This window comes from Berghia stephanieae, chromosome 12 (genome assembly GCF_034508935.2).
Source record: "Berghia stephanieae isolate SIO BIC M18660-M18661 chromosome 12, UCSD_Bste_1.3, whole genome shotgun sequence".
Classification (NCBI taxonomy): Eukaryota; Metazoa; Mollusca; class Gastropoda; order Nudibranchia; family Aeolidiidae; genus Berghia; species Berghia stephanieae.
Genome location: NC_088371.1, coordinates 35469687 through 35493264, shown reverse-complemented (window position 1 = coordinate 35493264; position 23578 = coordinate 35469687). Strand labels below are relative to the sequence as shown.

The 23578-nt window shown below is 35.9% G+C and overlaps 2 protein-coding genes across 11 annotated transcripts in view; both read left to right on the top strand.

Moving 5' to 3' along the window:
- Positions 1–23578, top strand: part of LOC144958297 (protein lifeguard 2-like) — a 51501-nt gene that overhangs the window by 7760 nt on the left and 20163 nt on the right. For 6 of the 10 annotated variants that reach the window (XR_013642394.1, XM_078890173.1, XM_078890180.1 and 3 more), the window contains exons 2-10: positions 4177–4247; positions 5175–5458; positions 7207–7271; positions 9914–9973; positions 11265–11315; positions 15055–15094; positions 15706–15743; positions 16082–16169; positions 17152–17256. Coding sequence is in view for 9 of the 10 variants with exons in the window: in XM_078890173.1 (XP_078746299.1) it covers positions 4199–4247; positions 5175–5458; positions 7207–7271; positions 9914–9973; positions 11265–11315; positions 15055–15094; positions 15706–15743; positions 16082–16169; positions 17152–17256 (780 nt within the window). In the remaining variant the exon portion in view is untranslated. Of the gene's footprint in view, positions 1–3627; positions 3785–4176; positions 4248–5174; positions 5459–7206; positions 7272–9913; positions 9974–11264; positions 11316–15054; positions 15095–15705; positions 15744–16081; positions 16170–17151; positions 17257–23578 lie in introns of all 10 variants that reach the window. The other 4 variants (XM_078890175.1, XM_078890177.1, XM_078890176.1 and 1 more) reach the window with 1 other exon arrangement.
- Positions 19290–23510, top strand: LOC144958295 (uncharacterized). Its single transcript, XM_078890170.1, has 3 exons — positions 19290–19444; positions 20109–20257; positions 20519–23510. Exons 1-3 carry the CDS (start codon positions 19423–19425, stop codon positions 23363–23365), a joined length of 3018 nt encoding a protein of 1005 aa, XP_078746296.1. The 5' UTR covers positions 19290–19422; the 3' UTR covers positions 23366–23510.

The following is a 23578-nucleotide window of genomic DNA, read 5'->3' as shown; positions in this document are numbered from 1 at the left end:
ACTTGGTGTAGTCTCCTTCGCTCCTCCTCATCTATTAATGATTGGACCAATTTTTATAATTGAACTTGTTTCCTAGGGTGTTGCTTATCTCCAACTCTGCTTTGAATTTATTCAAATTTTTTGCTGATACTGTGGTTTCTTGTAGTTTATTCCAGTTATTTACAATTCTAGATGAAAAAAAGTTCCTTCTTTCATTTGTTTTAAAACGTTCTTTTTTCAGTTTCTTGCTGTTTCCTCGTGTCTGAATGTTCTTGTTTGGTTTAAGGAATCCTGCCTCTACCCTGTCTATTCCCTTTACTATTTTATATGTTTGGATCATATCTCCCCTTCTTCTCCTGTAATCTAAGGTTGGGAGATTTAATTCTTTCAATCTCTCACAGTATGTTTTGTCTTTCAGGTGTGTGATAAGTTTTGTTGCTCTCCTTTGCACTCTTTCCAAACAGTCTTTGTCTCCCTCAAACTTCGGATACCATATGCAGTTAGCATATTCCAGCTTTGATCTAACCATAGTCTTGTAGATGGTAGTCATGTGTTTTGTTTTCAGATTCTTGAAATTTCTTTTCACTATTCCGAGTGTTTTACTAGCCTTAGATTGAACATCTTTAATTTGCTTCTTGAAGTTTAGCTTCCTATCAATAAATACTCCTAGGTCTTTTTCCCCATTGGATTTCTGCAGGGGTTTTTCTTTCATTATATAGTTTGCTTCTCTGTTGTTTTTTCCTAGGTGAAGAACTGCACATTTATCTACATTGAACTCCATCTGCCATATTTCGGACCATTCTTCAAGCTTTTTCAAATCTTGTTGTAAGGTGTTTCTTTCTTCTTCTGTATTAGCTACTCCATAGAGCTTAGTATCATCGGCAAAGATTTTACATTTAGATGATAGATTGTCTGGCAAGTCATTGATATAAATCAGGAAGAGAACTGGTCCCAGTACACTTCCTTGTGGAACTCCACTTGTTACCAGTCTCTCTGTTGATGCTGTTCCATTCACTATCACTTTTTGTCTTCTATCTTTGAGGAAATCTCGGACCCATTTGACTGTCTGATCATTAATTTGATACTGTTCCAATTTCCTGATTAGGCGCCAGTGTGGAACTTTGTCAAATGCCTTTCTGAAGTCGAGGTATATGACATCTAAATTGTTGCCTAATTCCAGGTCTCTCGTCCAGTCATCCATTGTTTCAAGTAGGTTTGTTACTGTAGACCTTCCCGCCATGAAACCATGTTGATCTTTGCTGAATAGTTTGTTCTTGGTCATATGATCAACCATTTCTTCTCTAATCAGCTGTTCCATGAGCTTGCAGACGACAGATGTCAGGCTCACTGGTCTGTAGTTTTCTGGATTTTTTCTGTCTCCCTTCTTGAATATGGCTGTGATGTTAGCTTCTTTCCATTCCCTTGGTAGTCTTCCTTCTTTCATCGACTGGTTAAATATCTTGGTTAGGGGTTCTACTAGCTGCTCTGCTAAGTTTTTTAGGATGTAAGGATGAAGTTTGTCAGGTCCAGGTGATTTACTCTCCTTTAGGTTTTGTAGTCTCTTCATTACTCTCTCTTCAGTAATCGGCCATTGTGTAGTATCTATATTACTTGTTTTAGCAATATCTGGCAAGTTTTTCTGGTTCTCCACTGTAAAGACACTTGCAAAGAAGAGATTTAGCACCTCTGCCTTGTCTTCATCTTCAGATGCCCAAGTGCCATCTTCTTTTTTTATGTCACAGGTTCCCTGTCTTGTCTTCATTTTACTGTTTACATAACTCCAGAATACTTTAGGATTTTCTTTCGTTTCCTCTGCTATCTTGTTCTCATACTTTTGATGCGCTTGTCGGACTATTTTAGTAGTTGCGTTTCTCACTCTTTTGTATTTGTCCCAATCCTCTTCCTTTTTGCTTCTAGAGTATCTTCTATTTACTGCCTTCTTCTTCCGTAATGCCCCTCTCACTTCCTGCGTCATCCAAGGTTGATTTCTTCTCCCAACCCGGTTCCCTCTGCTTTTCGGGATGTTTTTCTCGAAGCATTGGTTAAGTACTCTGGTAAATCTACTCCAGTTGTTTCCTACGGTGTCCTCGATTAGTATTTCCTCCCATTTTATATGCCCCAGTTCCTCTTTCATACTCTCTAGATCAGCCTTCCTATATCTGAGTGTCAGTTTTTCATCTACAGTCTCTGATGTCGCCCTCAGTTTTAGGAATATGGTCGCATGGTCGCTTTTTCCCAGTGGGTGGCTCAGTCTTAAGTCGATTATGTCATTTTCTTCCTCCATCAATATCAAGTCCAATACGTTGGGCTTTTGGTTTTTTCTCTGTCTCGTGGGTTCTTTTATTATCTGTTGTAGGTAGCAATCTTCAATGGTTTCTATGAAACTTTCCTCCAGGCTTCCCTCTTTTGGTTCGTCCATCCCTTTCCACTCCAGTTCCGGCATGTTGAAGTCTCCCATAATAATTATCTCTGAATGCTTTTTTTGTGATGCTCTCCTTATCATCTCCAACATTCTCTCATTATTTTCTCCTGTGCTATTTGGGCTCCGATAAATCACTCCTACTAGTATCTGACTTTGTCCAGTTACTCCAATCGAGCACCAAGCGCTCTCCCTAAAGTCGTGATCTGTGAGTTCCTCTATGGGGTTAACCTTGAGGTTCTCTCTCACCAATAAGTATACTCCTCTGCCGGAAGTTTCAAAATCTCTGCTAGCTATTATAGTGTATCCCTCAATACCTAACTCTGCTATGGTTGGGTGTGTTGTTGCATTCTTTGGCTTAGCTTCTGTTATTGCTATTACATCTGGATCTTCTTCTTCTGCCATAGCCTTTAGCTCCTCTCTCTTATTCATCACACTGTCTGCGTTCGTGTACATGAACTTCAGGGTATTTTTCATATTCACGTGCTGCCCCTCCTTATCATTTACTGGTACTTCTCTTTTTTGAATTTTCTTGTTGTCTTCGAGTCCTTGCTCAGAAACATTTTGGGCAATTGGACTGACACGTTTCCAATATAGTCATTCCTCATCCCAATCCCAGTCATTTCCTCCAACATCGCTGTCTCTCTTTCTTATTTGTTCACTAAACTTCTCCCTGAAAATGACCCTTTTCTTATATATGACTACATCTTCCCCTGCTTCTCGTCTTCTCTTCAGCTCCTCTCTTAACTCCTTGGCCTGCTCTCTTTGCATAATTGTTTGGTCTGCTCCAATATACACCTTTTGTAAGCATTCCCGTTTATGGTCTTTCAACTGTTTGCTGTTCCTAAGAGCAGTGTTACGCTGATCCGTTGACATCAGACTTATTTTCATGGGTCTTGGTCTATCTTCTCTTCTGCCCAATCTGATCACTTGCTCTATAGGGTTGAGGCTGTCTTTGTTTCCATGAACCTGCAACTCTTTGAGTACCATTTGGGCTTTTCTTATATCTTCCTTGTTGTCGCCATCTTTAGCTTCTGTTTCTATTTATGTTTTCATTTTTTTTTTTGTTGACTGAAGAAGGGTTTTGAGTCTGAAATGTTCCTTGTTTGTTTGTTTTTTTTTGTTTTTTTTGTTGTTGTTTTTTTTTTTGTTTTGTTTTTTTTTTTGTTTTTTTTTTAAGCTGTTATATTCATTTTTTGTTTATTACTTTTTACATTATTTTTTTACAGTCTACAGATTCTAGTCTTACATACAGCTTGGTATTGCCTTTCAGTAACAAATAATTATAGAATCCAGTAGACAATTTTAAGTGGCGTGCTGGATATCGACATAAACGAGAGAACAGGAATACTCGTGTGTTAGACTAGACTCTAGTAAAACTCTGTTGTAAGTTCCATCAATTTATTTATTTATTTATTTATTTATTTATTTATTTATTTATTTATTTATTTTTATGAAACAAGTCTATTTCAATTTATGTGTGCAATATCATAAAGTATTACTACTATTTTGTGGAGGAATGTGTTTAAATTATATTTACTGTTTTACTGGTTTATCCTGCATTGAGCTGATGGGTCACAAATAAATGATTTGTTCTTGTTTTCGTTTATTTTGGCGTTTTTTCTTCTTCTTTGTTTGGGTTTTATCTTGCTTGTTTCGTTTTTTTGTTTGTTTGTTTGTTTTTTTTGTTGTTGTTTTTATGTTTCTTCTTTTGTTCTTGTTTCCTGTTCCCGTAGACACTTACAATCTTTTTTAAAATGTTTTTTTTTCCCCTCCAGTCTAATCTAAAAAAGAAAAAAAATGTCAGCCCCAGGATACGATGGCTATGGCAGGAATGACGGGGCACAAGGTAAGAATTTTTAAAAAATATATAAATATTATGATATGATATGCTATGATATGATATGATATGATATAAGTCCTGATTTATGTAGGCTTTTACAGCCTTTTATCTGCTCTTGTGCATTCGTGAACGTATTTAATTCAAGTCTCTCAAAACTGGGCATGCCACATAGTGGAAGGAGGTGTAGGAATTTAACTTTACAAACAGTATTTTTCTGTTTCACAATGAGCATCAAGACGGCACTTGAATGCCTGCAATGAAGGGGCGTCGACAACTGTTGCAGGCAGGCGGTTCCCTTATGGTTGGGAGGGCTTTTTTGATATCTCAGCTTTAGCACAAAACTGCTAGAAGCTATGGACAAAATATTAACTCACTCAATCCTAGAGATGATTGCTTCTTTTCAAGATTTGAAAAAAATTGTATTAAAAATAAGGCATGTACATAGTTAGTTTTATTCAACTACCAATAGCTTTGATACTAGATACGTCTATAATTTGTCTCATAAAAATGTAATAAATTTTATAGGCATGGGGTAAAAGTAACCCAGGTAAACAACGGATATTGTCGGTGTTAGGGTTGAGTGAGTTAAAAAACACTTGAGAGTGTTAGTTCAAAGGTCATCCTCCTCGGGAATTGTGTATTATTTAAAACTGAATTTAGCACGGAACCACAAATATGATTGAAAAAAAAAAAAAATAATGATGTTATTTAATACTACACATACACACTCACACACGCACGCACACACACACACACACACGCACGCACTCACATATATATATATATATATATATATATATATTATATATATATATATATTATATATATATAATTTGATATGAATATGGCTATAGTTTGATAGTATTTAATACAAATATTTGTTTTGGATCGTATAGAACTTCTAGTGAATATGTTTGTGATCTTCTGTTTCAGTTCCCCCACCACAACCGGCCTACTACCCTCAGGGCCATCCACAACCACAACCACAATACGGCATCGCAAACCAAGGCTATGGGTACAATCAACAACCTCCACCACCAGCATATGGCTACGGCCAACCACAGCAGCCAGCAGCACCACCAAAGTATGACGGGGGGTATGGCGAACCAGTCGGCCAGAATTTGTCAAATGTAGCCGCGCCGAAACCTTATGAGGATGATTCAGAATTTGGCGCATCTTTCTCTGATGCTGCCATTCGTCGAGGCTTCATTAAAAAGGTGTGGTATTTTTGTTTTTCTATAAGGTGATTCTTGATCATGTGACCAACCGTCTCAAAATACTATTACATAGGGTTGAGTTGGACATTTAAAATTTAATTTTAAGCTTTAAACTTGGAAAATTCAGTAAAATAAATAAATAGATAAACTTTTCTCATCAAAAAAAAAAAAGAATAAAGATTGGGTTTAAAAACATTTATTACAAGAATGAATAAATAAGCATTATAAGATATATTTACATAATTTTGAAAAGCAAGTGTAGTTAATAAGATAAAAATAAAAGTTGTAGTAAAAATGCATCTATAACATTGATATATAAATACATAAGAATATATGATATATTTGTATTATTTGTATATATTATCTATCGCTATAGCTCGTTAATAATAATAATAATCTATCATCATTATTATACTAATTTTTAATGTTATTAGTATTAGTCTATTCGTTTTTGAGCTTTTATCTTTTGAAAAATGGACATACTCCAAAATGGCGCCAAACACAGTCAATTTCCATGGCAATGAGTGAATAGATTTTAACGTCTGTTCAATTTTTATCTTTTTGACTCGCTATCTATTTAGTGAATTGGATTATATTATCGTTATTTTAGCAATTAAAAGAAAAGAAAAAAAAAAGGATTACTACCATATGTCCCCCTTCAGGTGATTAAGTATGAAATTTTTCATTTGTGACTCACTGTCTTAAAGCCGTAACTATGTCAGAATAAACTAGGTGTTGGACATATGTGCGGCTATGTGGTCTAGTGGTGTGACACTCGCTTTCGGATTGGAAGATCCTTGGTTCGAGCCTCGTTCGGCGCTTAGTTGAGTCCTTGGAGAAGGCTGTTTACTCACATTCTCTCACCGTACTCGGGTGTAAAATGAGTACCTGGCCATTAACAGCGTTGTCTATGTCTGAAAAAATTGTAATATCGCCTGACAGGCATCATGTCCCGTCCTTCATGTTAAATGTTGCTGTTGACCAGGCTATATAAAAGGTCAATTATAAAAAAATTATTTTAAAAAAAATTTTTTTTTCTTTTGACATTGAATTTATAGCCACAAATAAGACAGTCACATATAACTAGAATTGAGGTGATTAGAGAAATCCCAGAAGGCAATAGAGAATAAAAACTTTGTTGCGACATGCAATGTGGAGTTGAGCCTAGGACTCTACTCTCATGGCACCCTCCATCTGGTTACGAGAGAGGGACGCTCTTTAATCGACGTTATCCACCACTCATGGATAGCGTTGATTATAGAGCAACCCCTCTGAATGTTGAAAATGCGACTTTGGCAGATTTTGAATGTCATCTCCTCAAATTATGCAGCTATGTGGTCTAGTGGTATGACACTCGCTTTCGGATAGGAAGATCCTGGGTTTGAGCCTCGTTTGGCGCATAGTTGAGTCCTTGGAAAAGGCTCTCTACTCAAATTCTCTCACCATACTCAGGTGGAAAATGAGTACCTGGCCGTTAACAGTGTTGTCTCTGTCCGAAAAAAAAATAATTATAATATAGCCTCACAGGCGTCATGTCATGTCTTGTCCTAAATGTTTAATGTTGCTGTTGGACAGGGATCCCTTGTAAAGCTCTTTGAGCACGTTTAGTGGATATTGCGCTATTTTTAAAAAAGCTCAATAGTTTATATTTTATTTATTTATTTATTTATTTATTTATTTATTTATTTATTTCACCCGTCTTCTGATTTGTTTTTATCATACAATTACCGGATTCAAATTTCTTTCAGGTGTACCTGATCCTCTTCACCCAACTACTCTTCACCTTTGGGCTGGTGGCAATTTTCATTTTTACGTGAGTTCTTTTGAAAGTTGTTGTTTTTTTTAAAGTTTTTTATGAGAAAAAAAACCTAACAATGATTAATTAATTCATGGGACAATGATTATTATTATTATTATTATTATTATTATTATTATTATTATTATTATTATTATTATTATTTAATAGTGGGACAGCGTGGCTCAGCGGTACAGTCTTTGCTTCGTACCCAAAAGGTACCGAGTTCGACTACCCGCCGTGTTGTGTGGCCTTGAGCAAGTCTTGAGCTAGCCTTAGCCCACTTTGCGGCGCTGCACTGCGGCTGACACCTGGGTTATTCCAGTCTTCCCTTGGGATAGACCCTAAAGAAAAATTTCCCCTTTGGGATGAATAAAGGGAATTTATTTATTATTTTTAAAAATATTAATAGAAGCCTTTAAAAACATAAAAACAAAAACAATGTCGGGGAATTTCCAGTACCAGTATTTGCAATCTTGAGCCTTTAGGACCAGTATTTATTTTTCAGTACCAGGCAATGCTGGTACTGCCCGGGTCGTCTATTGAATAGGATTGAGTTTGAGATGTCTGTTAATTTCTTTGTGTGTTACAGTTCATCCTTTTCTAACCCTCTCAATTTGATTGAAATATGGGGCTGTGCCAAACGGTCGTTTTTGTGACCTTTGCCACACACAAAAATAGAATTTAAAAAAAAAAAAGTACTCCACTGATAAGTTATTGTGAAAAACTACGGAAAAAATAATTTGTTTTCATCCATTTATATCAGTTAAAAATATGTATTAAAAAAAAAAATGAATACCGACTATATAGCTCCAATAGAATTACAGAAATAGTTTCTAAAAAAAAGTTTTATAAAAGTGTGGACATATTGTCAACATTGTCCATACGTTCTCAACACTTTAAAAAGCTATAACTGCTATAATTTGATGCTAGATTGTCAGTTTTATGGGTTTATTTATCATTGCTTAACCCAGAGATATTGATTAAAGCGAATTTCTTATCTTATCTTTACCTTATCTTACTAAAGGCGTAATAGGAATTATCCTTTAAATGCCTTATACAATAGTTTATAATTACAGAATCTCATATAGCTTGTATTGTATCATTCACAGACAGTTTTACACAACTTTGAATGTCAGGAAAAATGTATCAATCGAAAAATACAATCATAGAATACTGATAATTGAAATCTGGTCAAGATCGAATGAATCATAAATGTACAAAGTTCATAGTACAATGAAATATTAATGACAAAAATAATCACGAAAGCAACAACGATAATAAAGCATACATTAGTCTCTGATAAATTATGATTTTACATTGTTTCAGATGTCATGCATTTTACTGGTCAACATTTACAAATAGACCTGTAAATTCTCAGTCAATTAACTGAAATCCGTCAATTCGTCAAATTCATATATTTTTAAAAAGGGAAGAAAGAAATGAATAAAGAAAGAATTCATGAATCGTAGTCGATTGACTGTAAAGTTAACTAGGAATGTTCCACAGCCCCACGCATACTCATGGGCCGTTTATATTAATGATGGATATATATTGCCAAGGCTAAGCGACGCTTTTTAGAATTGCCGTGTCTGAACACACCCCAGTGTATTTTCACACAGCCTTCGTGAAATTATTTTTTCACTTTCGAAACCTGTCGTAGCCAATTTTAACTGAGCCGCCGAGCGATAAATTTCACTGTTTCGTCTAAGCCAAAATTGACCACATTTACTTGAAGGACAGGAAAAGTATGAGAAAGAAAAATTCGAAACACCGGAAGCTCGTTATGTAGACACCTTCAAATCGAAAGTTAAATGATTGCTACAAGCACATCTCGATTACCTCATGTTGTAACAAACTGGTTGACCGTTTCAAAGTTTCTTCACTGATTGGGTACCTAATTACAAGGAACAATGGTAAGTAGCCTAATTAATTCCCTCGCAATTTAGTTTTCTGCCATTGCTTTGCTCAAGTGAGCTTGCTGTTTACCTTTCATTTTGATTCTTTGGATTTTACCGCGACGACGAATTACGAAGAGTTTCAGGTTCAGTCAATTTTTATAGAGCTCATTTACAGGTCTATACAAACCAGTCTACAAAATCATGAAATTAATGGAAACAGTTATATCCACATCACAATTTAAAGTTTAAAAGATAAATAAATAATAAATAAATAAATTTCCCCCCTAATTTTTCCAAATAACTCAGTATTGGGGTATTTTATGGCGAACGTCACAAGAACGACCCTTTGACACAATCCCATATACATGAAACCCTTGAAATAGGTTTCAGTAATCTAAAATAATAATAACATGACCATTTTTTGCAAAGCACTTGTCTATGAATTTTCCATGCTTTTTTGAGTTTTCAATGCGTTTCATTTTTATCCCCCAGCAGGCCATATCATATGGAAAATATTTGCATTTTATTTTGCGTTTTATGGGGCAGCGCGGCTCAGTGGTACGGTATTTTCTTCCTACCCAAAAGGTACCGAGTTCAATCACCCGGCGCTGCGTTGTGTGGCCTTGAGCAAGTCACCTCACCCTAGCTCACTTTGCGGCGCTGCTCTGCGGCAAATTTCCCCTTGGGGATGAATAAAGGGAATTTTATTCTATTTATTATTTTATCAAAGCTTTTTTTTTTGTCATCTGACTTTTTCAGAGATTCGGTCAGGGAATGGGCTCAAACAGACACCGGGCTTTATTTTTATATCGCCGCATAGTAAGTATAGTTTTTGTTTTGTTTTTCTATGTGGTCCAGTGGTATGACACTCGCTTTTGGATCGGAAAGGTCCTGGGTTCAAGCCTCTCTCAGCGCATAGTTGAGTCCTCAGGAAAAAGCTCTTTACTCACATACTCTCACTGTACTCAGGAGGTGTAAAATGAGTACCTGGTCTTTAACAACGTTGTCTCTGTCGGAAAAAAAAGTGTAATATCGCCTAACAGACATCATGTCTCGTCCTACATGTTAAGTGGACCCCTTGTACAGAGCTGCCAACCTACTGCAAAAAATGCGGAATTGTACGCATTTTCAGTGATTGTACGCTTGTACACATTTCCCCCAATATTGTACCCATTTTTAGTGTACAGAGTCACTTCAGTTTTCTTTAGTTGTAATTCATATTATTACTAGCCAATTGAGAAACCTTGGTGACCAAGTGGATGTTCATATATTTTTTGACCAATTATGATCTTCATGCTGGGAGGTAGAATTCTTATAGGATTGGATTATAGTCTTGGGAACATCATTGTTGCTGCAATTGAGCTTGTGTGGTGTGACTTTATGTAATTATACCTTCCTCTTACTTTCACAATGGTTATTTTCCGTCGATTTCAGGATTGTACCCATTTTTATGAAATCTCCCCCATTTTGAGGTCCCATTGTACACATTCTCATCAGATGGGGTTGGCAGCTCTGCTTGTAAACACTTTGAGCACATTTAGTGGATATTGCGCTATATAAAAAAAAGCTCATTTTCTCATGTTATTACATGTTACACTTGTATGTCTTGTTTGGTGACGAGAAGTCAAGGCGATTCAGACCTGCCTTTTATGCAGGTTTAATAAATGTATCTTCCTTAACCCTTTCCATTCCATACCAACTATAGGAAAATCGTCACATTCGTTACGAAACAACCAACATTTTTCTCATTCAAATTTCTTATGTACATCACAACATTTAAAGAAAATGAACAGTGTTTTGTAGAGCATGTTTTGCTAAAGAAATTATGATGCATCGGAAGAACTTGACTGCTATTGTTTTTGAGTGATAATAATTATATTTTTTTGTGTTGGTCGGGTGTGAAGTTTTTGAGAAAATCCTGAAAATAGCTGGTAAGGAGAGCTAGTTAAGTCTGATCCCTGTTGGATGTAGCCTCACAAGTAGCCAGACGGACTCCTATTTGGCCATATTTGTTTTTATTTATTTAAACGTGCATAATTTATATATCATTGAGAATTGAGAATTTCCATCATTTCTACCCCCCCCCCCCCCCCCCCCCCCCCCCCACCAGTTTGTTGTTCATCATCCTCTACATTGTCCTGGTGTGCATCAAAAGTGTCAGGTGAGTCTTGGGTTTTAGCAAATAACCATAACAATATAATAATATCCCTAATTGGGTTACCACCCTTAATAAGTGCAAACCCCCCACCCCACGGTGCTGCCCTTCCAGTCCTGAGTTCTATTAATATCTTCACAAATTTGAATTTGACACATATACACACATACTCACTCACACACACACACACACACACACACACACACACACACACACCTCCAATCAGTCAATGATGTCTTGATATCAAGTCTGGTTTACCCTTGGCTGAGAGGGATACAGTCAGAAGTATAGTATTTAGGGAGACAATGTGGCCTGGTGGTATGACACTCGCTTTCAGATCAGAATGTCCTGGGTTTGAGCCTTGCTAAGCGCATAGTTGAGTCCCTGGAAAAGGCTTTTTACACACATTCTCTCACCATACGCGAGTGTAATATGAGTGTCTGGCTGTTCACAAAGTTGTCTCTGTTGGGGAAAAAATTATAATCTCGTCTAACAGGCGTCATGTCTCATTCTACATGTTACGTGTTGCTGTTGGTCAAGGTACCCTTTGTAAAGTGCTTTGAGCACATTTAGTGAATATTGCTTTATACAAAAGTTCAATTATCATTTTTATAACAGCTCAAGCTGAAGTAAATCATCTCTCTGTTATGTACCTTTATAGCTTTTGTTTTGAGTTTAATGTTGTGTAAATATTAAACATTTTAGCTTATTCCTTTTAATGGGAAGATTCTGTACTTGTGTCTGGATGGGACTTTAGATGATTTCAAAATAAAAACATCGAAAGTTTTTCTTTGAATTTACTTTTGTTCCCTATTTGAACTAGACTTACTTTTATTTGCCTTTTCTGTGAAAATGACTTGATAATAATACTTAAGAATAACGTAAGAATATAATATATTCAGAAAATATTATGCATTGTGACATTATTTCGCAGTATTTAAATGCTATTCAGTGTGTTCTTCATGCAGACATAATATTGGTAGTAAAACCACCAAGGGCAATAACTCTGTAATGAAAATACAACACAATGAGATTGACTTCTTGATGGGAAATTTTATGATTAGATTTCCGTTACTTACTGCTATAGAGAAGAAAAGTCGTGACGTCACACCTTCTACTTTCGGAGGACCATTAATGAAAAGGTTACATATTGAATCATAAGGGGGACAGCGTGGCTCAGCAGTACGGTCTTTGCTTCGTACCCAAAAGGTACTGAGTTTGACTACCCGCCTCCTTGTGTGGTCTTGAGCAAATCACCTTACCCTAGCTCACTTTGCGGTGCTGCACTGCGGCTGATGCCTGGGTTATTCCAGTGTTCCCTTGAAATAGACCATACGTTCGGCATAAAAGGAATTGCCCTTAAATGGTTTACATCATATTTACAGGATCGATGGCAGACTGTCATGGTGAATGGTATTCAGTCAGAACAAGTTTTACTAAATTTTGGAGTGCCACAAGGCTCTGTTCTTGGCCCTGTCCTTTTTACTGTATATATGCAGCCCCTTTCTAGTGTGATATCCAGATTCAATCTGAGTTATCATTTTTATGCAGATGATACGCAAATATATGATTCAGCACCCCTTAGTAATTTACAGTTCTTAATACAACGAATTACGAGCTGTTTTAATGAGATTAAATCTTGGATGTACCACAATAAGTTAAAATTAAATGATAGTAAAACTGAGATTTTAATGTGTGGAAGGCCGAGTATCCTTAAACAGGCAAATAAATCACCTATTACTCTCGGAAATAGCACAATAGAATTTTCAAATAAAGCAAAAAACCTTGGCGTCATCATTGATAAAGATCTTTCCATGACAAGCCACGTGAATAACACCATACAATCTATGTACATAGAAATGAAAAAAATAAGCAAAATTCGTAATTTAATACTGAAGCATATAACAGAACTTTTAATTAATTCCCTGGTTTTATCTAAATTGGACTATTGTAACTCCCTTTGGGCGAATTTAGCTAAAGACAAAATTAGCAAACTTCAGGTTGCTCAAAATAACGCAGCCAAGCTCATTGTACGCAATAACAAAAAATCCCCGTCAGCAACTCTTCTTCTCCGTGAGTTACATTGGCTTCCTGTGGAAAAAAGAGTTGCCTATAAGATTTGTACTGTTGTCTACAAATCCCTGAGCACGAACAGTCCCTCCTATATTAAAGACCTTCTAAACATATATGTCCCCAATAGAAACTTGAGGTCAAGCAGTGACCAATCAATCCTTGTCAAACCTAAGCCATTGCGTAAAATAGGTGAACAGTCTTTTCAATTTTCGGCCCCCCATTTTTGGAACTCTATCCCGTCACACGTGAGATGCTCGGATTCGTTGACAACGTTCAAATCTCACTTAAAGTTTTATCTTTTTACGTCATAATGTTGCAATATTATTTTCATATTTTGTTGTTGTTAAATTGAATTCGTATCACGTTTCCTTCACACTTGTCTCACTGTAATATGTTTTGTTTTATATCACTGTAAAGCGCTTAGAGCCTGTGACAACGGGGTAAAGCGCTATATAAATGCCATTTATTATTATTATGATTATTATAGAGACACATTTCCTCTTGGGGATTAATAAAGGGAATTTATTTTATTTAATTATTTTTTAAGATGATATAACTATTTTAGTAGCAGGATGTATTAGCAGATTCTAAGGACCACAGACTGTAAAAGAACGAGGATGGATGATCTTTATTGACAACCAGCGTATATTTAGACTAGAAAATACAAAACCATCACTCTGAAATCAGAAGATCATTTACACAAGGCACGTATCCAGTCCTTCGGAAGATTAGTTTTACACTTCTAGTGAGATTGGAACCCGTTTTATTTTTTTAAAATTTTTTTTACATCGCACATTTGTTCCCTATTGTTGAGACAACAACTTGCTTTAAAAAAACTGATCAGAATTGTATGTTTTGTATGTTTATTTCTGATCAGAATTGTATGTTTTGTATGTTTATTTCTGATCAGAATTGTATGTTTTGTATGTTTATTTCTGATCAGAATTGTATGTTTTGTATGTTTATTTCTGATCAGAATTGTATGTTTTGTATGTTTATTTCTGATCAGAATTGTATGTTTTGTATGTTTATTTCTGATCAGAATTGTATGTTTTGTATGTTTATTTCTGATCAGAATTGTATGGTTTGTATGTTTATTTCTGATCAGAATTGTATGTTTTGTATGTTTATTTCTGATCAGAATTGTATGTTTTGTATGTTTATTTCTGATCAGAATGGTATGTTTTGTATGTTTATTTCTGATCAGAATTGTATGTTTTGTATGTTTATTTCTGATCAGAATTGTATGTTTTGTATGTTTATTTCTGATCAGAATTGTATGGTTTGTATGTTTATTTCTGATCAGAATTGTATGTTTTGTATGTTTATTTCTGATCAGAATTGTATGGTTTGTATGTTTATTTCTGATCAGAATTGTATGTTTTGTATGTTTATTTCTGATCAGAATTGTATGTTTTGTATGTTTATTTCTGATCAGAATTGTATGTTTTGTATGTTTATTTCTGATCAGAATTGTATGTTTTGTATGTTTATTTCTGATCAGAATTGTATGTTTTGTATGTTTATTTCTGATCAGAATTGTATGTTTTGTATGTTTATTTCTGATCAGAATTGTATGGTTTGTATGTTTGTATGTTTTGTATGTTTATTTCTGATCAGAATTGTTGTGTTTTGTATGTTTATTTCTTCTCCACTTTTCTTTACACAACAGGAGAAAGTCCCCTGGGAACTACATCTGTCTGGGAGCTTTTGTAAGTACACTGTTGAATAGAACAGGCCAAAACTTTTGATCTGGTTGTAGACAATAATATTAGTATTCGACTTTTTATTGTTGCTGTTGTTATGATTGTCATCATCGTTATTATCATTATCATCATCATCATCTTCATCACCTTCGTCATCACCTTCACCTTCCATTATCTTTCTCCTCCCCATTGATATTCTTCTTCTTCATCACCATTATTTTCTTCTTCTTCTCCTCCTCCTCCTCCTCCTCCTCCTCCTCCTCCTCCTTCTCCTCCTCCTCCTCCTCCTCCTCCTCCTCCTCCTCCTCCTCCTCCTCCTTTTTCTTCTTCTTCTTCTTCTTCTTCTTCTTCTTCTTCTTCTTCTTCTTCTTCTTCTTCTTCTTCTTCTTCTTCTTCTTCTTCTTCTTCTTCTTCTTCTTCTTCTTCTTCTTCTTCTTCTTCTTCTTCTTCTTCTTCTTCTTCTTCTTCTTCTTCTTCTTCTTCTTCTTCTTCTTCTTCTTCTTCTTCTTCTTCTTTTTCATCCTCTTCTAGTGCATTTTAATATTCTTGTTTTAAGCTTCCATTTAATTTTGTTGTTTTGTATTTTTATCATATCCATTTATTTGTTTCATCTCCAGACTCTCTGTTTCTCATACATGGCTGCAATGATCAGCAGGTAATTTTGATTTTCCATTTTAAAAAAAAAAGATTTCTTAAAAATAATCCGATTTCTGTTCCTTGAAAAACGGATTTAGCCCAAAAAAAATTATTTTTTTTAAATTTCCTCTTGAAAAAAGGGTTTTGCACAAAGATATAGAGACATTTTTTTCCCTTGAAAAGGGGATTTTTGCCTAAAATTATGCAGATTTTCCCAATGGAAAAACAGACTTTTGCCTCAACATAAACAGATTATTTTTTTATTATTGTTGCTTGCTTGTAACATGTCTGTTGTAAAATTGTCTTACAATATGTACAGTACAGCAGTTTTTGTTTTGTTTTGTTTGTTGAACACAGCTTCCACGACACGAACATTGTGCTGATTGCCATGGGTATCACAGCTCTCGTATGCCTCTCCATCTCTATTTTTGCCATCCAGACTAAGGTAAGTTGGCACAGATTTGATTTCTGCCTGGGGTCTTTTGACCTGTCATGGTGGACATGTCTTTTTGACTTCCCATAGTGGGCGGGGTCTTTTGACTTCCCATTGTGGGCGGGGTCTTTTGACTTCCCATAGTGGGCGGGGTCTTTTGACTTCCCATTGTGGGTGGGATCTTTTGACCTCCCATGGTTGAAACACTGGGGGGGGGGGGGGGGGGATTACTTTACAAAAGTGTAGCATCCAATTGTGGGCGAGGTCTTTTGACTTCCCATTGTGGGCGGGGTCTATTGACTTCCCATTGTGGGCGGGGTCTTTTGACTTCCCATTGTGGGCGGGGTCTTTTGACTTCCCATTGTGGGCGGGGTCTTTTGACTTCCCATTGTGGGCGGGGTCTGTTGACTTCCCTTTGTGGGCGGGATCTTTTGACTTCCCATTGTGGGCGGGATCTTTTGACTTCCCTTTGTGGGCGGGATCTTTTGACCTCCCATGGATGAGAGGGGGAAAAGGGGGGGGGGGGGGAGTCCTTTACAAAAGTGTAGCATCCAATTCAAAGGGTAGCAAGCAATTGCTATTCTCCATTTCACGCAATAGAAACTCAAATAAACTCTGCTGCATGGGCCTTATGGCTCTAAAGGACTGTTTTGCGTGCCCTACGATTCTAACAACATGACCATCTTCCTCTTTGACTTTGTGCGACTATGTGGTCTAGCGGTATGACACTCGCTCTTGGATCGGAAGGTCCTGAGTTCGAGCCTAGTTCAGCGTATATTTGAGTGTTGGAAAAGGCTCTTTACTCACATTCTCTCACCATACTCAGGTGTAAAATGAGTACGAAAAAAATTGTAATATCGCCTAACTGGCGTCATGTTTCGTTCTACATGTTAGGGACCATTTGTAAAGCACTTTGTTTGAGCACCTTAAGTGGATATCACGCTATATAAAAGCTCAATTTTAAAAAAAAATAATTTTTCTTTTGACTTCTCAGATTGACTTCACCTTGTGCTCCGGATTCCTGTTTGTCCTGTGCATGGTCGTCTTCCTGTTTGGCTGGTCGTCCCTCATCACCTACTACACCTGGGGAGGAAGTCGGGTAAGTTTCAAACCGATTTTAGCCGTGTGGCTGTCAATCTTGTGCGGCTATGTGGTCTAGTGGTATGACACTCACTTTCGGATCAGAAGGTCTGGGTTCGAGCCTCGTGCTCGGCGCATAACAGCGTTGTCTTTGTCCGAAAAATTGTAATAGGTACTCCAAACCAGCCACTATCGGGTAAAATTGTGATGAAAATCGGGAAAATTCATCACTTTCACACTGCTACTCTCAAATAATGTGTAAAATGTATGCATTACACTTGGTGTCATTGTAAAGATCATCCTTTTTTCTTTATGATAGGGAAAAAAGAAAATGGTTTTGTTCAATAAGTAATATTAATAGATTTGAATAAAAATGTGTAGAAAACGGTTGGTCGGAATGCTCACGGTCAGTTTTTATGACCTCATCTTTTTCAACCGGATGTCTTGCGAGCGCCGTTTATGAGATCGGGAAATGAATGGTGTTATTTGAAGCAGAATTGAATTCTCTTTCGTTTGGTATATAATTTTATATTGTATAAAATCATATTCCTCTCTAAAAATCGATTTTTTTGAAGTTTTTGACAAAAAAAATGCCGAAATATGAGAACATTGAAACGAAACTTACATGAAATGAAAAAGTATTCAATTTTCTATTCATGGTAAAAATTCGAAACTATTTTATGGAACAGCGTCCGCAAGCTGGCTATTTAAAAAGAACGACCATGCCCGGCGAAGTCATTCAAACGAAGGAGCCGAGTTGACGTTAGTCGACTCGCGACTAGTTGTAAACAAGGTGTGATTGATTGATTGATTTCATTCAAGAATGGATTCAAAGCTCATTATAGGTAAGTTATATGTTTGAAATCTACTTTCTGATCATTGAAAATATTGCATTTTTTATATTAGTTAGTTTTTTTTTGTCAAAATCGTAAACGCAGTGTCTTTTAAAATTCTTTCACTTGCGGTATTCCCTCGTATCCAGCAACTGGGAACTTTGTGGCACTTTGTATTTTTTTATGTTATATTTTCCCCTAAACAAATACCAGTAAGACTTTAATCAGTTATCTAATTTTATATGACACCAATCTAAATTTTATTTTAATGAATAATACAGCTGTATTTTGTCATCTTAATACACTAGACTTTTGTGGCGATGAAATCTTGATTTCAAAATGGCGGACACTCAATTCAGGTTTCGGACGAGTCCATTGCGGACAACTTATCGAGATTCACATTAGTTTTGTTTTAGTTCGAATGCGTTCTAAGGTTATTGGTTAAGAAATTATCATTAATTATTATTATTATAGAGGCGTATGTGACTTTACAGCAATAGTAAGCTTTTTTTAAAAAAAATTATGTTATGAAACTTTGCTTTGGATGGGCTCAGACCCCTGTCAATAATTTGGATGTGGACTGATTTGTTTATAAAGTTATATGACTATTGTGATCCTTCAATATAATTTCAGTAGATCAAATATTAATTGTGCGCTACCAGACTGCCTGGTACTTATTATTACTAGCTATTACTAGCTACTCCAAACCGGTGCTTATCGGCTGTCAGCGCCGTAAATTTAAACGAAAATAAGGCTTTTGTATCAATTCAGTCTTATCCTCGTACAAAAGTTATTGCATTTTCGTTGATATCATTCTAAAGGTCAATTCTTGCTCTTTTTAAGGGTATCAAATTTGTATCAAAATACATTGAGGAAAATAAATTGTGACTGTTTGTTTGTAGGTCACTTTTAGCGAAAAACTACGGGCTCGAGCGGTCATTTGATACCCATGTCTTTTTATTTTTCAAAGCCAGGTCGCGCCGTGAAACGCAATGATTCAAAAGTTACTTATTCGAAAAGAAAATTGTACGACGTTTAATTCGATATAACTTTAAGTGGTATCGATCCCATTTTTCAACTTTTAATAGCAGTTTTTTAAAGATAAGTCGGAAAAAAAGTCATTTAATTTTATCAGAACATACTTAAAGTGGTATCAAAATAAAGAGCAACCTTTTTTCTTTACATTTATGGGAACTACAACCCAATAAATTGTATGGCGTTAGCTGGGTATTCGATTATAAAAACCATACAACGCGCCCGTTTCTGCCCATCTTTCACTTGCTCCTCTCTCAAAGTCGGTGCTAACGGGTCGCGGGATTTTCGTCAGTGATTGGGAATCACAAACAGTTTTCATGGATTTGAAGTCTAAAGTCGGTAAGTAAAATGATAATTAAGAATATTAGTGGAAATAAATATGTTTGTTGTTGTAAAAAAGTCTGTAAAAGTGTTTAAATTTCATGTTGGATTGGACCTGTGTCAACTGAGTAACGATGAACCGTCCAGTTTCATTATCTCCTCCAGCTACCTGTACTTTACATGCCTTTGTAATTTTCATGCTTTGTCTTTTGTATAACATTTTTATTTCTTTGTTTAGGTCAATATCTTGTTAACATATTTCATTTGTTTAAGTTTATGTTTTGATTATCTTTTATCTGTTTACTGTTATTATTTAAGGTATGGGGTACAGGTCTGTACGAATTCATAATTTAAAATGGCGGCCATGAAAGTTAATCTCATTGACCTGCCGAGTCCATTGTTGGTTTATGAATCTCAAAGTTTAAGTGGGCTTGAATAGTTGTGGGAACATTAATTTCAAATTCAGTTACAAGTGACATGGATACTGGTTTTATTTCTTTTTTTTTTCTTTTCCGATTCCAGTGGCATTTAGAGTAATAGTTGATTGACAAATGTTTGCCTTTTACTTATTACTTGTACTACAGCTTCAACCCCTTACAACATGGACTGGTCGGATTGATGTGATGTATTAGTATTTTACCTTCTTGTGCTCATTAAGTAAAACAATTCATTTTAATTTCAGTTGACGAAGTTTACAATGGCCTTAGAAGTTCATTCCTGGCTGTTGGAAAGGGAAGACGTCCCAATGTTCCGACCATCAATGTCATTACGAGGCGTCTTCTGGTTCAGTTGTATTTCCTGAAAGAGGAGGGACGGCGACCATGGAGAGAGGTATGTTGTGTGATATTTGTTTTTGTTTGTGGAGTTGTAGTAGTGTGCCGATGGAGTTGTGGCCTTATAAAAAATATGCAGATCTGGAGGCAATTTTTTTTTATAATGATGCATGATCATCAAAGATGTCATTTTGTAGTCAGGCGATATTTAACTAATACACAAGTTTTGTCCGCAGCTGGTGTCAAGAATCGTATTAGTACTGTAGTTCTATATGGCTATTAACCTTTTTTTTTTTCTTTTTCATTTATGCTTCTCTAGGTGGAGGACTGGATCCTGAAATTGAAACCTGACCTGGGGCATCATGTAAGAGGACGCGTTCGTGCAATCGTGGAATACTCGTACAAGTGGTGTCACAGTGAGGATTGTTGTTTGGATGTATTCCTTGAGGAACGTGTGAATTTTTTAGCTTTGTCACCTTATTTGTCCTCTATTGGAATTAATCGACAGACATTCAGCGATCCTGAGAATTTTGATGTTACTGATATTGTTGTTTGTAATGAATTAATTGTTGAGCTTCATAAGGCTAAGGCTATCATGAAATCTTCAAAAAACCATTTTCACTTGTGGGTTGCTAAATTTGTTAAGTGTCCAGTCACTTCAAAACTTGCTCGCCATGGGGACAAAATTGTTACAGATTATTTTAATCTTAAGAATAATAGATCTCCCATGCAGGACTTTCTTCATAAAGCTTTCACTTTTAATGTAGATTTACAATCAGATCTTCAGATTCCTGCACCCCAGCCCATTCTTTCTCCGACTGTAAAAAAACATTGTACAGATTGTCTTCATTTAAAGGAGGAAGTTAAAAGTTTAAAAGATTTGATTCTTCTACTGCAGTCGGAGAAACATACTTTAAATACTGAACTCCAGAGTTTGAAATCAAATAGTGAACTTTTGCGTGTGCAGCACGACGCAGATCTTTGTCTGGCTAAGGATAAGGTTGATGTTTTAAAATTGAAAGTTAAATGTGCCAAAAACAAATCAAAATCTGAAGTAAAATGTATTAAAGACAGTATGTCAAAAAATGAAATTTCTTTGAAAAACGACATTTCTAATTTAGAAAAAAAACTCAGCAAAGCTAAGTCAAAGAGCAAAGAATTGAAAAAACAGCTTACATCTTCTGAGGAGGAAATTGTTGCTTTAAATAACAAATTATTCTTAAACATGAATGATTTCAATGTTGCTGTTAAGGGTACAAAAAATAATGTCTATAGTGATGCCATACGTACGACTGCTATAGGCCTTGTGTGTGAAACTGGTGTATCAGCTGCCAATGTTAGCAAAGTAATTGAAATTGTTGCTAATAATTTATTCCAATATTCCTTTATTGAAAAATTACCCTGCATGCAGACTGTATTAAATATTGTTGATGAAGGCTATGCCCTTTCTCAGTTTCAAATAGTTGAAAGCATTTTGAAAGTTGATGATGTCACTCTTCATAGCGATGGTACCAGTCGTGACCAAAAAAAAATTGTTGGCCATCAGTTGTCACTAAGTAATGGGGATACTTTTTATTTAGGCTATGCTCCTGTTGCCACTGAAAATTCTAATACTTTGTTAGATTTGGCTTTGAGTGTTCTGTCACAAATTTCTGTAACATATGCTCAATTTGCTTCTGTAGATAATGAAGGGATATTACGTATTATCTTGTCTAAAATTACCAGTCTCATGACTGACAGAGCAAGTGCCATGAAGTCGTATGGAAATTTATTCTTTGACCATGTCAAGGCTGAGTTGGGCCAAGATGTTTTGATACATTTTCTACATTGCAATGCGCACTATCTTTTGGGCCTTGTCAGTGCATTTGAAAAGGCCATTGCCAATGTAGAGAATGCCTATGTCGCTGATCATGGTCCTCTCGGCCGAGATAATCAAAGTAAATTTGCAAAATTTTCAGATACGAAAGAGTCTGCTACTTTTCGTATTCTGAGAATGGCGTCTGGTATTTTAGGTCCAAATGGTGACCAGAAGAATGGCTGTAGAATAGAGTGGACAACGTTTTGTGAAAAGTCTTATTTTCCGAGCTTTAAAAGTAACCGTTTTAATTGCCATTTTGAAGCAGCTGCTGCTCTCATTTTTCATTTGTCAACAATGAAGTTATTTTTCACCTCTGGTGTTTTGAATGACAACACTAACATGAAAATTGAATCTGTTGCTGTTGATATTCAAGACAATGCATTGATGTCCTGTGTTTGTTGTCTTGCTTTGTTTTATATCAAGGTCACTGGTCCTTACTGGAAACTGGTGAACAGCTCTGTTAAGTATTCAGAATTTCATACCTATGCTAAAATGCTTAGGGATGCTTTTCAGAGGTGGTCTGAGGATCCCAGTGACCTTTTTAATGAAACTTGTACATCTGTCTTTGATAATACAATGAATATTTCTTCTGCTTTGTCCATTTCTATTCATGAATTTATTGCCATTTGTGATGAACAGTTTATGGTGGACATGCTTAGATCTCTTTGCAAGGAGGCATTGATTCTAACAGAAAGACAGCTTGCAGAATTTATGGATGGGGGTTACTTTTGTAATTTAGACCCTGCTGTTCAAAATCAACTTCGTCATTGTCCTTTAACCAATTTGATTGGAGAAAGTTCTTTTGGCGATTTTGATTTTGATATTTCTAAAAGAAGAAATGCCTCCTTGCATAACAGATCTGCTGTCCACTGTATTAAGCGAAATAAAACTTTTCATTATCTTAAACACAGCAATCAACTCAAAGCACACAAGCTTCTAAAATCAGCTCGCAAAAGATCAGCACAGTTAAGGCAGGCCAACATTGAATTAGAAAAAAAAATGAGGAATGACAAAAAACAGATTTTTGCAGACAATCAAGATAAAAAGATTGCAAAAGAGCTTAAATCGATCACGCAAAGAGGCGTCTACACGGCAAAAGTTAAAATTCATGGTGGGCCCTGCAGATCCTCATCCGAAGTGGATGACTTGATTCTTAAACTTAATTCAATGGGCAAGTCCTCACGACATATTTGTGAGTGTTTAAAACATGAGATACGGTTCTGCAAAGCTGTATTGGGTCACAAGCATTTGAAATTAAGCGGTACATTTCATGATCTTGTAGAACGGTTAAAATCAGTTTTGGTCTAGATTGCATGGTCAAAAGTATTAAAATATTTTTTTTTTCTAGTCATGCCTTGTGTCGCATATCAACTCTAATGGTTAGGGTTAAGTTTAAAGTTGATATAGTATATAGTTATTTATAAATATTTTTCTTTACCGAGTTACTTCTTGCAGAATCGTCTATTACAATTGTGTTGACTGTAGTATCTAATATTTCATTTTTTCAATATATTTTTTTAC

Coding starts and splice junctions, on each gene's coding strand:
- LOC144958295 (XM_078890170.1), top strand. CDS start 19,423: ATGGATTTGAAGTCTAAAGTCG. Junction 19,445..20,108: donor GGATTTGAAGTCTAAAGTCG/GTAAGTAAAATG, acceptor TTTTAATTTCAG/TTGACGAAGTTTACAATGGC. Junction 20,258..20,518: donor GACGGCGACCATGGAGAGAG/GTATGTTGTGTG, acceptor ATGCTTCTCTAG/GTGGAGGACTGGATCCTGAA.